General features: G+C 40.2%; 1 protein-coding gene across 2 annotated transcripts in view; it reads left to right on the forward strand.

Annotated features, from left to right (window-relative positions):
- Nucleotides 1-15,863, forward strand: part of TAFA1 (TAFA chemokine like family member 1) — a 228,033-nt gene extending 212,170 nt beyond the window's left edge. For both annotated transcript variants that reach the window (XM_075762396.1, XM_075762397.1), the window contains exons 4-5: nt 6,985-7,109; nt 11,972-15,863. In XM_075762396.1, the coding sequence (XP_075618511.1) occupies nt 6,985-7,109; nt 11,972-11,989 (143 nt within the window). In that variant the 3' untranslated portion in view covers nt 11,990-15,863. The remainder of the gene's footprint in view (nt 1-6,984; nt 7,110-11,971) is intronic.
- Nucleotides 15,864-16,991: the final 1,128 nt, after the last annotated feature.

The following is a 16,991-nucleotide window of genomic DNA, read 5'->3' on the forward strand; positions in this document are numbered from 1 at the left end:
CTTAAAAACCTTCTGGAAGCACACAGACTTCATATAATTTAAATATTATTTATTATCACAGTACCTAGGAAACCCAAGACACCTCAGTCCAAGACACCATTCTTCTAGTTGTACAGGTGCAGAAAAAAGGTCAGTCCCAAATTGCTGCAATCAATAGAGTGTTGAAGCTCAACACGTCAGTAAAGACAGAGGGGAACATACAAAGAAACAAGGCAAAAATAACTCGTCCTCTCAACTAAATAAAATTACGAATGGAAAATTGGTATAACGAGAAGATGATTTACCTGTCGTAACAGAGAAAGTCAGCAGCAGAGCTGGGATTAAACAAGCCTCGGGAGTTTCTGATTCTCAGGCCATTAGCCAACACCATCTCTATTAGTCATGTTGTTGTGAAGGAAGTATACAACAGCTTATGTCATTTTTTCCAATTTACCTGACAGTATGCCAGCTGTTAGAAGATGGCAGTGTAAGTGGTTTTTCACTAGTGGGTCTTCTCGTCCTGTCGAATTAGCACCCTTTTTGCTGGTTTATGCAGATCTTAAATGGAAATAGCTCAAGGATTCTTTGCGTCTAATCTGTCCTTTCAAATTTTATGGGTATATCTTAACGCAGCCCACAGGGCTGTTCAGACACATATTACACTCTTAAAAATATCCTACTCTGGCTGCTGAATTTATTGCAATGAAAAATCAAGAATTCTGGATGGAAAAAAAAATATATATAAAACTTGAATTCTTTCTAAAGTTTCTGCCAGTGAATTAATAAAATGTTGTTCAAAAACCTGGAGAATATTGTAAAGATCAGAAAGTTCTAAAAGAAGAAAAAAAAATAATATTATGATCTCTTTTTAATGTTTATTACAATGAAAATAAATTAAATTAACTTAGTAAGAGTGGATCTGAGGCAATTAGGAGATATGAGACATCACTTGCCAGACTGATTGCACCTTGCTCGTATTTTAAACTGGAGAAATGTCAGTTTTACCAGAGTTATGAGAGGTCTGTTATCAAAGTCTGCAAAGTATTACACTGCGTGAGCATTAGATTGATGCTTCTAAAATTGGATATGATTGAATTAAAGCAGATAGTTTGATGGACTCCCTGTAGGAAACATCCTGTATTTCTCCTAGACAGCATTATTCAACCTGAAATCTTTTGTTTCAGATTTGTATTTTTCAACTTATCAGACTACTGCTTTACAAATCCCAGAATAAATGGTATCTCAGTCTGTTTATAAAATACATAACCCTTCAAATGACAGATTCTTTTACTCCAATTTTCTCATCCTCCTAGAAGGTGTGTTCCCACCCCCGTAATTCATTCCGCACCCCATGACATCCCAATAAAGTAAGAGAAGCCACATGTCTTATTCAATTCTCTGAGATTTTGTTTTATAAGGAATAGAGGAGCACAGGGTTACAGATTCCCCTATTCTAGTTTATATGTTGGGGTTCTTTAAAAAAAAAAAAAAAAAAAAAAAGACTTGAAAGATTTTACCTACCTCTGTGCTATTGCCATTGCCAAAAGTCTCCATCAGTGCAAGAGTCTCTCACGGGGAGTTTGAACTTTCCTTTAATCTAATCCATTTAGAAAATGACTCTCAATTTATTGAATAAAGTGGAGAAAATTGATATCTTTTCATTAAGCTGACAAAGTCTTTTTCACTGCTGGCATCTGTGAAATGTGTTCTCTATTTAAATTTTATTTATATCAATCTTCTCTGGTAGAAACTAGATTAAAATGGAATGCTTTATACTTCGAGCAGAAACTTTCCCATCCTGCAGTGAGTGTCATACTGGTTTTGAAAGCGAACTTGGTTTCTTATTCCTTGGAGTAACATGATACCTATGATCAGGAGGAAGCGCAATCTAATATCTCTCTTGCTTTGTATTCTATTTCTATATAAACAAAATGTGTACACTTTATCACAGGCAAAAAGGGAGAGCTGCTGTGGCTTTATAATAGCAAATGCAGGAGCAATCCTGGAACATTTTAATACATAGCATGTTCCCTCTAAACTGTTGAAAAATGCATGATGATACTTTGCTCTGTTTTCATATTTCAGGGTCTTCCATAAACATGAATTAAAGTTATATATTACTCTGTGAGTATTGTCGTATTGTTATATTGTTAAATATAGTGTCTTTATACTGATTGTCATATATAGTTTGTCATATTGTTAAAGCAATTTCCTATATGCAAATGCAGAAAAGTTAAAGGAGAATTCTGTCAGCAAAGAATGTCTTTGCACTGGAATAGCAAACATGACACAAGCAACTGCCTGTGAGTTTCTGGGCTGTGTGTGCACGTTTTCTCCCAGACCACCCTCTGCCCATGTCCTGTTAATCACCTGTAAGATGATTAGTTAGTCATCGCTTTGAATGACTGAGTAGCTGCAGTTTAATGCAAGAAGTCAAAGACAGAGAAAGATGAAACTCAACAAGTTCAGGTGTTTCAACAAGTAAAGAAGTTTTAATCAAATAGATTGTGTATTTTTTTTCCAAGTATTGCTTGATTCAAGAGGCAGATGAAGGAGTGGTTAGTGTTTCCATGTTGATTTGATCTCAGTTTAGGTGTACATATTCAAAGGCGTTCAGTGCATTTTTACTGTCATCATATAATATAATGATTTGTTACTGAAATTCAAAACGTCCCCAGCCAGCTCTCTTCCTGCACCAAACCTTTGTGCTCCAGATGATGCACAAGAACAAGTCAGAAAGCAATCACTACCCTTATGCAACCTACAAAGGTTCTTATGAACTTTGCAGGCTGAAGCCCACTGAATTCAGTCTAAGCTGGAAGTACCCTACAGCCACTTAAGGCTCTGGGCATTACATTTGGGAACAAAGTCATTTTAAAATTCAATAGAAGTGTGTAAACACTAGCAAACATAAGCTATTCTCTTGCTTTTTCCCTATATTCAATCTGATTGCCAGATCTCCTCTCTGTAGTTTATTTCTCTGTTTGGTACACATGATTAGCAAATGTCATTTCAACCAAATGTTTTTTTGTCTGTTAATCCATGCAGACCAAATACATCAAAATTTAAATATTTTGATCAATAATTTTCTATAGCTTTGTAAACAAAAATTTAAAAGAACAGTGTGAATTGGGCTGGAAAAAGAATTTTATGAAGAAAGTTGCTTTTCTCCCCAGCTCCATTACTTATATGCTTAGAGTTTAATATTCTTATAAAAGAGGCATTTTCTTGAAAAAACTCAGATATAAGCAATCCCTTATTTACACTAGCAGGAGCTGGGGAACAAAAAAAAGCACCCCAAAACAAAACACAAAGAAAGCAGGAGTAGTCGAACCTCTTTTATATCATATCCTTTTTCTTTCCGCATGGCTGAGGGTATCTGTCTCAGTCAAATCAGCCTTGCATGAAAAAACTCCATGCTTCATGTATTCCCCAGACAGTGGGAAGAACACGACGAAAACCACTCCAAAAATGTTACAGGTGTCTAATTCAGTATGATGTGAGCACTCACAGCCTGTGATGCCTAATGGGACTCTGTAATTCTCATCCAGAATTAGCAGTACAGGTCACCGAGAAGCTCAGGTTCTTCAGGATCTGGGAGATCTTGAATGCAAACCACCCCGAGGGAAAGCATCTTAACTCTCTCACACGACCGCTTCAGCACATCTCAGAGAGACATAACCTAAATGTAGAGAAGCTGAATTGTATTCCCTGGGGAAGCTTTCTTCCCCCCTCCCCATACAGGTGTACCTAATCTCAAACGCAGCAAACTGTGAGTCATTTTAAAGCTTGTTCCTACCTCTTTGAACAGAGCTTGGAGGTGTAAAACTTTGAAATCAAGTAGACCTCAAAGGATCAGCATTGCCCAAGAAGGACAACTGGTCCGAAAGATTAAAAGGCTCTTAATAGAAGAGAAAACCTATAAACACAAGACTCAAAGGAAATAATTTTCATTGGGCTCTGGACGCCCCTGCCACAGCATGGTGCTGAGGACTAGACCACAGCGAGCTTTGTAGTGGTTCAGACTTACAAAGGATTTTGCCCACTTACATATTAGAGACAAATGGGAGCTTTTCATCTGGAAATGTCCTTAGTTTCCCCCTCTACAAAAGGAGTCTTGTCTGCAGCCCAGCTATACTGGGTAGGGAATGGCGAGGGTGCTCACCCTTGGGTGGGCTACCTTGTAATTGTAACTACACTTTGATCACAAATTTTTATATATATATATATCAAAACCTCCACACTGTTAGATGAATCAGTTGACATTAGAGTCAATACCCAAATACTTGGGCTGTATTTAACAACATCAATAAGTTGTTAGATCATTTTAATTGCTATGAATGGCATAGCTTCTCCATGCTGCCTCTCAGTCCATATTCGTCTCATATTTCTGTTTTACATTGCAAACTCCCTAGGCCAGGGCGTTCAGTTCTGTGGTTTTTAGCACCTAGCACCATAGGATCCTTCTCCATGGTTATTTAATGCTACAGCACTGCTGCTAGTAAATAGATGATCATCGCTTTTGATTCCATATCACAGGATTCTCCTCACGTATTCTGAGAATGCTCCATTCTGGTGATTGCTGTGAAGGCCAGTATTTAGCAGGATATGTTTTTTTAGTTTGCCCACTGCACAATCTATTGTTAGAGCGCAGATTCAGCCCTCATGTGCCTTTTCATGCATAGCAAAGAGAGATATTTCTTTTCTCCACTGTTAGCAGCATTAATGATACCCTTCTGAAAATGATGTGTGAATAACATCATTAAACAGCCTTGCAAGTGCAGGTGCAAAGGGCGGGGGGGGAGGGTTGTGTTGTACATATGGAGAAATTATATATTACATGATAAAAATGAGGTATAAGCTGTAAGAAGAACTAGGAAAGACAACACAGAGAGATAGATGATCGCTGTAGGTCACTTCCAACTGAACTATTCTATTCTATTCTATGCTAAGCTAAGCTAAGCTAAGCTAAGCTTACTTGCTCCAATTTACTCAACTCTTCTTCTAGACCAAAGGAGCTTTCAAACCCAAGGTCTTTCTCCCTGTGTTTCAAGTAAACTCATCAGGTGAAAACCATCTCCCTGTTGGGACAGTTATTCAGCAAGTCTGCTGGTATAAATACATATCAATTGAAGGCCCATTTTATAGATACTAACTTGGACTCCTTAATTGCAATAGCTTCCCATTAGAGTTAATTATCTGGCCCAGAAATATTGTTTGTCATTTTGGTTTATTTTTCACTAAGTCAGTCTATACTTGGAGGCACTCCAGCATGGCCCACCAAATATCTTGGCCATACCATGTACCTCAACAAGTGGCAGAGGCTGGTTTGTCCAGCTTGTCTGAGGAGCAAAGCTGTCACCTTTCCAAAGGATGTCTTAGCTGCACTTCAAAGGAAATAAAAGTGAAATTTAATGACTGTATATTTGACCTTCTTTACAGGATTTCCCACTCTATATTTACCATTTTTATTTCACAGAGTTTACTACCAGCTTTATGTAAAAACCAGCTTCCTTTCTGGCCCCAAGAGATATTATAGCAAGTGCTATTGAAAGTGCTGGAGTCCCTCCTTTGTGCCTTGTTGAGTTTCCTTCTTCTACAGTCTCCTGCTCTGTGTGCCATGCAGAACCTCCTCTTGCAGGATGAAGTGGGCTAGTGATACACACCTTTTAGTCTGAGACTATCTGTGGGTTTGGTACTTTTATTTTTCAGTGTGGGCTGGAAATTAGAGAAAAACGGACTTGTAGTTTCATCTGTGTATCTGTGAATTAAGGGGATGGGCATTAGTAGCAGCTGCAGATATGTCTTCAGGTGTTTCCGTAGGATTTTGTGAGCATAAACAGGTTACAACTACACAAGAAATAAATCAAGTCTTTAATTATAAACTCTGAAATGTCCTTAAATCAATGCATGCAACAGGAAAATTTCCAGAGTTAAATGGTGTGATACAAGGTAGTCTGCTGCTTCAAAGGTATTTTATGGGCTTCAAAATGCTATGTGGGGGGATATGAAAGGGTTAAGCATCTCTCTTGGAGTCAGCTTGCGAGAAGCTTTGACAGTTAGGCTTCATGAGTGCAACCATGAAATTAATTCTTGCCAGGGAAAACAAACCACAGACAGACCCACTCATGCACCAACTAGTCACAGTTTGCAAGGTTGGCTAAAGTTTATCAAAATCCCCAGACAAAAAATGTCATTAAGATAGAGTTAAGGTTATAGACAGATACCAATTCCCAGGCAAGAAACTTCATTAAGGTACACTCAAGGTTGTAAACATATGTGCCAATTAAATTCAAACAACAAGATCCAAACACTGTCATTATTTACAACGTTAAATATTTGGAAATTAAAAGTTACTGCTAGAGATAATATGGTTTCTATAAAATTCAGAATCATGTTTCAACAAACTGAACTTCTGCTGCTCTTCAGTATTACCTTACCTTCTATTTCTAGTTCTGACGCTCCCTGCCTTGGGATACTGTGAAAGCTAAAAGTCTACATTGGTTCAAAAAATTCTGCACAGATTTGTGGAAGAAAAAGTCAGCTGTAGGTACTGGAAGCAAAGCAGACACCGTTTCTTCAGGAGTACCCTGAGCCACAAGTCCTGAAGACCTGGAGAACGTTCTGGGGAAAATCTCTTTTGACTTGTTTGTTCTTATATCTGTCCATAAAGCTGCGATTAGCCACTCACAGAGACAGGCTGTGAGGGTGGATGGTCCTTTGGTCTGAAGCAGTGCTGCTGCCATCACAGCGTCCCCCACAGTCACGGCATGATAGTAGACTAGATCTCATGTGTAAGGAAGCTTTGGCAAGCAGTGCACTGTCTTAAAGAACACAGGATGCAAAACAAGTAATTAAATGTGAAATCCTTGCAACATTGAAATTTCAATTGTAGAGTTTAGAAGGGACACTCTGCCTCTTAAATGCAGCATTAGACCCTTGAGATATTATTTAATTAGATTTTTCATTATAACCTAGTTGTGAACATTGTCTTTTCTTTTTTAGCTTCAATAGTGATTGGGAAATGGTGGTGTGAGATGGAGCCCTGCCTAGAAGGAGAGGAATGTAAGACATTGCCTGATAATTCTGGATGGATGTGTGCGACTGGCAATAAAATCAAGACCACCAGAGTAAGTCGTCTTTCTGTCTATACCTAGGAGATCTTAATAGGAAAAGGAGTCACTGATAATTGCTCACACTTATCTTTTCCATCATCATGGCTACTGTAAAAGTCTTCAAGATCATTGTATACCTCCTCAGCCACCCAATGCTCACGGCCATAATTTAGTGATAATTTGCATGGTTTCAGGCTGGTCAGCTGAGTCCAAGCTTGATAACCAGCAGCCTGGAGCTGCTGAATCGCCAGGTCACTTTCTTACAGACATTGTTACCTTAGAAAAAAATGCTAGTTCACATCTCTGGGTCCCTTTCTGGTGCCTAAAGGGAAGAACATCAGATGGAAGATATCTGCTGGATCCTATGTGTGTTCCTTGGCTGTTCCAGGCCACATTTCTTAGCAGCTGTACAGGTGCTTTGTAGCATGAAATGGTGCTGAGGAGTCAAATTTGCATTTCAGCTCTTACTTCAGAGCAGCTCTAGCCCCATGCACCCATCAGCGACATACTCAAGATGCTGAAGATTCAGGTAACACAGGCCAACGGGTGACAACAACTTTCACCATGCATTGCTAGGCAAATGCAGAGATACAGCTGCAATGAGAGAGGCGGGGAATGAGCTGGCTAAACTCCTACTATGAGATTACCTTTGGAAAAAAAAATTGTTTTTCAAAAATAAATTCTAGCTTTTCTTTTGCACTGTGCTATTTTTTCAGAAGCGTTTATACCTATATTCAACAATTTTAATTGAATTACTTTTATACCACCATTGAATTTTTCTCCAGGAAAATTACGTGGTTGTCAAGTCAAAATATTTTTTATAAATGAATAAATTTTGGTTTTCAGCGAAGTGGAAAATAACTTTTGAAACCTGCTAAATGAAAAAAAGCAATTTTTAAAGAATTTTTTCCCTGTTTATTTAGAAATTCTACATACTCATACCCAGCTACTAATTCACAGGAACGTGAAGCTTAGTGTCATGATTTCCTGACTTCCTCCTCTTTCTACAAACCTAACTCTAGTCGTTTTTTACGTCTTCTAGGCCTTTTGGTGAAGGAGGAGATTTTACCCCAACTGATCCCCATGCCTTGTGATTTTTTTTCTTTCCCTCCATATGATTCACCCCAGGACAAATGATTTGTATTGCAACTCCAGTTTCTTGAACGGTGCTTTCTGGCATGGCTAATCTGACCACCACTTTGAATTACTAGGATACATATTAACGAGGAGATTTTCTTTGCAGAAGGCAGTAAGTGGCCCCTGAAAACAGGAGGCATATTATCTCTTTGCCATCTCCCAGAGCAAAGGAGAAAACACGGAGGGAACTGTGATTCTTTGGCATAATTTCTTCCTGGAGTGTTGTTGTTCCTGTAAACCACCCTATGCTCAGAACCGAAATACCACTGGAAGATTGTGCCTTCCTGTATGTGCCTTGCAGTGCAATTAAAAAACAAACAAACAAACAAACACACCAACCAAACAACCCAGAAAAAACTTACTACGTGTCCTTTTCAGTGAGGCAACATTTCTCTCACTGAATTAGGGATTTAAAATGGAAGAAAGTGATATTAAACAAGTAATAAACAACATGAAAAAGAATGTTATACTTTTGTTAAATTACAATAATTCAGTACTTCTGCAGTCTGTCTGCAAATAGTATAATTTAGGAATTGCATTTGCTTTTTTCTGTGAAATTGTCCTGCTCTTAACTCCCCCAATCCTCATCATGTAAACTAGTTTTAGGCGATAGCCTGCATCTAGAAGTGATTGCTAGAAATTTAGCAGCTTCATTAATATGCAGATGTATGGTCCAATGTATTCAGTATGCATTATTATATTTCATTTAAATTAAATACTTACAGAGTGAGTGCTCATAACTGAAAAAATATTTCTTCATTTACCCACAGGAGTTATTTTAATTAGCTTGTGAGGGTAATACCTTATGGTGCTGCTTCCAGTAGAATTTTGCTTTGTTGCTTTAAAATATCATTACAGAACACAATTGACAAAGGCAACGTGACGTGATGTGCTTAGCAACTGTCTCTTGCATTTTCTAAGCAAAAATTCTACTTCATAATCCCTGAAACTTTGCTTGAATCCATGCTGCTGTGTCAAGTCTAGCAACATAAATATAAAATAATAGAAGCAATCGGATCCTGAATCAGGCATTTTTCTCTTTGTTTTGTCATTTCAGACGGCATCAGAGAAAGAGATTACGCTATAATCTGTACTGACCCCAGTCCAGGCTGCAAGATTGGGCCATGTGTGTCTGATTTATGTAGTTAAGGAAGTTAAGACAGCAGAAGCAGCAAGACAAATCAGTCAACATCCTAGACATATCTGTGGTGATTAGCCAAAAAGCCAGAGCAAGTCACCATAGGCTGTAAACTGTAAAATGTTTTAATGAAGGCTCTTCGTTACACTAAATATATTTACATTAGGCAGCTGCTGTCCTGACAAGGAAAACATTCGCATTTATGACTCGGAGGATTAAAATTCCTATTAGTATATCCTTCAAGGCCCACAGTAAATCACATATAAGTATGTGTGTATGTAAAAATATATATATATGAATACGTTTATATGCACAATATATGTAATTTTATAGGGTAGTGTATTACTTCATGTTTGGTTCTCAGATGTGATTAATCCTGTTTAGTGTCAGAAGAAGGTGGACAACAGATCCGGTGAAGGCTTTGCCAGCACACCCTCCATTCCTTCCTTTTCATGCATTTATTCCTGTATTTAGTCCTTTAGCATAGCTCACTAATTAAGCTGTTAAAGCCAAAGATATAAAGCTCACAGCCTCTGTAAATCGATTTGTTTTCTATGGATGGTCAGAGCAGGTGACAAACACAGGAAAGAAATCATTTTGTAATTCAATTTTTGGAGCCGTTTCAATGCTTTTTTTTATTCCCTATTCACTCTTTTTTTTAAGAACAAACGTTTCAATGCTATTCTTAAAAATGTGGGGCTCTTGGAGTAGTACTAGGACTTGGCTGGAGATCATACCACTACATTTCAGCAGAGCAACCAGCACCGGGGGAAATGCAAGAGCACGGTCGCAGCCTGGGTGCTGGAGATGGTGCCCACAAGGGCACATAAATGCCTGTAAGAACCAGAGCTGCTGAAAAACATGACAACATGGCTCTTCATGCATCCCATGCTTTGTCACTTCCCATCTGAGCGAGGAAGTCACTCACAAGCTCTTGCCATTGGATTGGTGTCTAGACACAACTTTCTGTGCCCCGCTTTGCAGGGCTCTTGAGGAGCATGGGGCTTTCTGCCCGGGCTCAGGTGCACACTGCACTGCAAAATGCCCTTTTTATGTAATCCACACAAGTTACACCTGGCATTCATGTACTAGCCCTCAAAATACTTCAACAAGCTGTTTTTCTGCTGATACTGTGGAGGATGGAAATTAAAGCATTGAGCACTTGGGGACTGGCAAAACAGCTCAGCTCGGAGCATCTCTCCAGCTTCACAGCCTGCACCCTCCATTACAGCTCACTCACCCCCCAGTTTCCAGACTAACACTTGGTTTACCACACCTTTTGCCATCAGAGAAATGCAGGTCATTTCTATGGTGCCCAGAGGGACATGAGCATCACATTTCTTAGCAGCTGCTGCTCATCTCGTGCTGCAGCAAATGGCACCTGCGGTGCCCACAGCCCCTTGGCACCGTGGTCCCTTGTCACTCCCTGCTCCTACACCAACCACGCAAATTCTTGAGGCAGCGTACAAACAAGCCAGGGATGTATTCACCTCTGAGACAGAAAACCCAGGAGGGTCGCTTGTCAGTGGCAAACCAGGAGAGCTGAAAATGGGAACTGGGGGAAGGAAGGAAATGGGAAATGAAACCAGAGATTTATTTTATTTTATTTTTTTTAAGCTATCCAACTAGTTTAATATGTCAGATGATTTCCAGATTAAGTTTTTCTTTAGAGCAGTGAAGAAACCCCTCTATTTTTGTGATCAGTCTCTGTAATTAGGAGGTCAGTTCAAAGCAGTAGAGCACAAGATAGTAAATGTCTCTTGCTATAGAACTTACTGCTGCATTTCATCATATCACCTAGTGCTGAGCTAATAATTTGTAGCCCTGATTTAATGCTCTAGCCTGCTTGTATTCAAGTCAATTTGAGTTTCATTGCTGACCTAGTCATCTAGCAAAGGGCCAGACCCCTTGTGCCATTCATCTGCATGTATCAGTGCAGGAAAGAAACAGAAGCTTCTCTTCGAGAGCGCTATTTTTGCTTCTGGTCGGTTGTTCTTATATCAGCATCCTAAAAAAAAACCTCTGGGCGGTGGTGTTTCCTCTACGAGCCATTAGTGTGCTCTCTCAGATCAATTGTGGTGTTAGTCATAAAGAATGATGGTTTTACGGTCTGTTGCAGGCCATGTTATCTCACCCAAGGTGAGTAGATGAAGTCGGTCAGGCTTTCCTGTCTATTATATAGCTAGTCACTCCTGTCCTGCCCCCCTTTGGGTAGGCGGGTTGGTGGGGGCATCCAAATGAACCTGAAAGCTGGATCCATCTGCATGTCCCTGTCTAGCAGAAGCTACTAGTATCACTCTGAGAAGGGGAGGGTGGAAGGTGGGCGTGAGCATGGCCCCATGCCCAAAGCTGTCCTGGCATCTCCTGCACCACCAGCCCAGGCGATCAATGCACATCCAGGATCTCCCAGGGCAGGAGCTCGCTCAGGGTCTGCCTCTTAGACATCCTTAAATCCTGTGCCACAAGAGAAAAGAAAACCCCCAAATACTGCAATTTAGACTCAGCTGTATGATGAGCAGGGCAAAGTGCCACGAAGCCTGGGTCTGTCTTTCCTCTCATAACATTTTTGTATAACTGACTCTTTTGCACTTTCTTGCTGCAGATCCACCCCAGGACCTAACAGAGCGCCGTCTGCATGGAGACAGTAAAAGCCCTGCTGATTTATGAGGACAAAGTATTGAAAGTTTAAAACCATCTCAGCATTTACAAGCCAAATGGATTTCTTATTTGCACTTTGACTGTTTACCAGAAAACAACAGTGGCTTTACTGTGTGAAAGAAGGTATTCAGTGGAAGTAATGCCCCTGATTTTTGACAGCTCAAAAATAAAAATGAAGAAAATGGTTCCTTTGGTAAAGTTTCTGAGATTGCGAAGTACAAACAGTATAAGTTTGGATCTACAATTTACTTTATACCAGTTAAAGTATATATATATAAATATATATATATAAAAATATATGATATTTTGAAATAAAAGCCTCACTCTTCAAGAAATTGAATAGTACCACACTTTGCTGCAGCTGCTGTAATTTTTTTTTTTTTTTTGTAATGGTCTGGAAGATCCCTACCTGTTTCAGAGAGAAATGTGGCAGTGAAGAGGCAAAGCAAACCTGCTGCAGTACAAGGACGCCTAAGAGCTACACGAATCCTACCGATGCGGCATCCAGAGCTTCCTGCTCCCTTCGGCAGAATTTCGAGGGCATTTGTTGTTCCACTTTGTGTTCTGGAGGCTTTTCCCCTTGTGCAATACTAGCATGCTGGCTTTGCTTCATTAACCATACTTGATTGATATATAACAATGATAATTCTATCCTCTTCCAAGAAAATATTTTTAGAGCTGTTAGATATTCCATGAAGAAGAGATGGACAACTACTGAGTGAAGTACAGTATGTATTAAAAGTTTATTTGGCAGAGTTTCATAGACTGTGAGCTCCCTTCTTATTAAAGATGTACTGTATGTACAATGTCTTCAAACTTTGTATAGCTCGTAGAGACTACAGTAAAACCCAGTATCCAACTCCAAAGCTTTGCGTTGTTGGCTCACTAATTCTTTGAAACAACGACAAAGCTACTTCTTTCCAGACCAACCCGCGAGAGGGCTTTTACATACAGTTTGTTTTTTTATGAGCCCGTTTGCGATTGGTGAACAAGCATTTCAGCATAAGCTAATGCCTCTGTGGACAGCTCAGGCACACGCAAGGGATGTGCTCTTATCCCCCAGCACATGCAGGACAACAACCTAAATTTAAGCTTCCCTCGTTGCAGGCCAGGCTAAGTCGCATTGAGAGCATTTGCCACCAGCTAAAAGCGTATGTGTGGGTAATTCCATGGCACAGCAAACACACAACAGTTTGTGGTAAGCAAACTGTGTCTGAGCCCTGCTTTCGTTTTAGGAATAGTTTCTTTCAGTTTAATTTTAATGTGTTTCTTACTAAGGTGAATTCAGCTGAGATGAGATGCTCTTCAGCAAGGATGCGTCCACAGAGACGTTGATCTCACTGTGAGCCGTTCGAAGTCACGTTTCTAGCTAAGCTGTTGCTGTTCACCATGCAGCCCAGTCCTTGCGTCACTGAAGAAAGATTAAATCTAAGGGCTGAAATGTGCAAGCCTAGTTCACATTCCCAGGCACTTTTGCGAGTGCTTTCCAATTAATTTCAGGGGGTTTATTCGTGTGGAAAAGTATCTTGCTGTCATGCATACATCTGCACAATCTGTACACCTAATGCTACCAAATCAAAGAGGAATAGGGAATTGTAAAACTTGTTCTATCCAGCCCAGCTTCATTTCTTTAATATTTCAAATTTCCTTTCAGCCTGCTGACCTCTCTCTCGCAGGACCCCTTTGGCCATGCCAATCACTTTTAATCCAATGCAAAGGAAGTGCTGCACTTCCCAACCTAGAGTTGGTCAAAATTCTCTCACTAACTTACTTTCTCCTTCAGGGCAACCCTTTAATCCCTGATGCTTCAAGAGGCAGAAATTTGTCACTGTAATTACACTGTGTATTAAAGCAGCTACATGACGTGTCACGCCATACTCCACGCAGGCTTTCCGTGCTGGTCCCTGCCTGATGCTCACAGTGGAAATGGGTGGATATGCTGTGTCCAAGTACTTCTATTATTTCCCCTTCCAAAAGACATTGAGAGTGAAAAGTGTCCAGGGTAGGACCTTGTTTTTCTTCTGTGCACAGAAAGATTAAACAGGACCATGAGCCTCACTGCCAGTTGTAGGTCCTAGCACATGGAGACCAGCCTCACTGGTGGCCCAGCTCAACAGGCCATGTATTTTCTGGCCACAGCCACCTGCCTAAACCACACAAGATACCTGGACCCTTGTCTAAGTTTTAGATATGGTCTGCCATGGCCATGTGTCCCTAGTCCCACCATCTCAATGCAGAGAAGATCACTGCCTGCTTGATAGGTCTGGTCCCAGAATGAGATCATCAGACCAACTCCAGGCTCACCTGCCACAAGTAAGGACAAGCTCCTCCAAAATGAATCCTTAGCATTTCTCAATTTTACTAGATCAGCACTTTAAAAACCCCAGGACCCTCTAGAGCTAGGAAGCCCTTGGTGCACTGAGAGACCCTGCCACCAGGAGAAAAGTTGATTAAAATCCAGGATATATCATCATCATTCCTTTAACAGTGGGAACTGAGGCACACAAAGCTAAATGGCCACTGAAAATCACATTGGAGGGCTATGGAAAATTGAGCAGAAATTGAACTTTGGCTTCCTTATTCCCAACCTACTGAATCTCTGTGAGATGACCCACACACAGCAAACTAATCCGTGGCCTCTGGTACCCTTTGCCAAAGCCTGAGGTATCACCATTGAGAGGTACTTACCCATAGCAGTGTATCTGACATGGCTCAGACTGTGAGTAGATAACAATGCTTATGCCTGTGTCTATGAAATATGCCTGTTGAGACTGGGAAGTATTAGACTTGCTAAAATACAAGAAGGAAATGTTGTCATTACCACAGCAAAGTTTCTTAGAGATGTTTGTGATTTTTTTTTTTCTTTGCCAGTAGGCAGCCTCAAATATCACCACACCAAATTCAGTAAACATCTGCGTTTCTTTGAAGTTGCTGCAAAATCTGCTCATGAAGTGCGGCACTGAGAAATTGCTGTTTTAATTAAAATGTTTTAGAGGGGAATTAAGGCCTTTGCAAAAATAATGACTAATAAAACGTGAAGTCAAATTAAGAGCCGGATGCAGCTAACCTTCATTGTTTCAGTGAAGCAATTGAAAACAATAATAAAAAAAATTCAACCAGCCTGGAGTCACAACGATCATGTATTTCAGTGATATGCACAGTAACAGAGTGTGTAGCGGGAAGACGTCACAGCTGCTTTTTCACATTGGCCAACGAAAACGCAGTGCGTTTCAGTGGTGGAGTGAATGGGTCCCACGTCCTCATGAAAAAGTGAAAGTCATGCCATTCTCTGCACAATGTTAAAAGGTATTTACATCAACAGAAGAGAAAGTTAAAGTTCCTGGTTTCTGGCAGAAGTCTAGACAGAGTCATGTCAGGTAAAAAAAGAAAAATATTTGTAAATGCATCAAAGATAAACTTAGATTAATGTCAGTGTTTCTTCTTCAGATGTGTGAAACCAAGTTACGTAAATCTGAAATGTACAAGTTGGAAAAAAATACTGAAAAAAAGAAAAAAGTACCGACCATCTGCCTATTGATTCAGAAAATCTAGATTATGTGCTTCTGTCCAAAAATCTTTGGTAATAAAAAGCTCAGTGTGGTATGACTTGATATTGCTTTGAATGTGCTACATGCTATAGTTGAAGAAAAAAGACCCATGGAGAAAGTTCACTGCTATGGCCAACAATTATGAACAGCATGATGTGCACCCAAACCTGGCATTGCACAGAGAAAGGCCCATGAAAAATTACTGAGGGTGATACAGTTTGTGATGAGTGATGCCCTTATCAGACCTATTGATCGACCATTAACAGAGTTTGAAGATACTTTCAGTGGTGTATTATTGCTTGTTTATTTTCCTATCATAAAATGATTAGTTATGTTCCTAACTCTCCTCATTTGCCACTTTTCTGTTTCACTTATGATGCAAATATAACTACAGATGATGGAGAAGTTGTAGAGCTAAACATACCTTGGCTTGGGAAGCACATTCACTTCATCTGAAGGTGGCAGTCTTTGTTTCTTCTCAGTGACAGATGAATACTGTGGCCTAAAATGAGCTTCTCTGTTATCAATACCTCAGTCACATCCCAGTAAGCAGGGTTTAGAGCTTGCCTGACAAAGAAACGGGTCATGCTTCTTTGCTTGGTATTCTATTTTTTGTCAGAGAAAAATAGAAATACATTCGCCAAATAATCTTTCAGGTAGACAGAAGGAGATGTGTGTACAGGGCAGTTGGTTTAAGGCTGTCAACGCTTTTTCTAGTTCACCAGTTTGAATTCAGATCATAAGCCTGACACATATTTGTGGTTCTTTCTCTGAAATGCTCACACAGTCAAAACACTTAACTTCACAAATATTTATACTTTATAAAACTATGCTGCTCTGAGGAAAAGAAACTCAATCCTCTGCTTTGCAGTTAGGAAACCAAGACTCATAAGATTTGAGACCTGTCCAAGGTTATGCCAAAAACTTCAGCAGAATCAGTAGTAGGACTGAGGACTCCTGGATTTGAGGTCATCACTGCAGATGGTTCATTTACGGTTCACGTCAGTGAAATTTCACTGACAGCAGACCCTGGCTTTCAGCTTGGGTCACAGAGAGCAGAATTAGGGTGCCTGCAGTCAAGTGTGGGCAATCACTCCCTTGGAGTGGATTTTCAAACCACTGATGCATGGAAGACCACCGCTAGACATTACTCCAACGTCTTCTGCTCCCACAGGGACACAGTGACACAGTCCTGCCCTAGTTTGGTTTCATGGCTCCTGAGCAGAAGCTGCTTCGAGCCTTTCAGATCAGAGCAGAGATGAGAAAAGGCACGGAAGTGGCTGTGCCCAGCCCTGATGGGCTGAGAAGTAGATGGAGCCAACAGTCCTTGTTTTGGAGGTCAGGATTTCTCAGAGTTGCTCGTCTGATAGAACAATTTTCAGGTAAAAGTTGACTTTGATCAGAGAAAGCACACGT

This window comes from Balearica regulorum, chromosome 10 (assembly GCF_011004875.1).
Source record: "Balearica regulorum gibbericeps isolate bBalReg1 chromosome 10, bBalReg1.pri, whole genome shotgun sequence".
Taxonomy (NCBI): Eukaryota; Metazoa; Chordata; class Aves; order Gruiformes; family Gruidae; genus Balearica; species Balearica regulorum.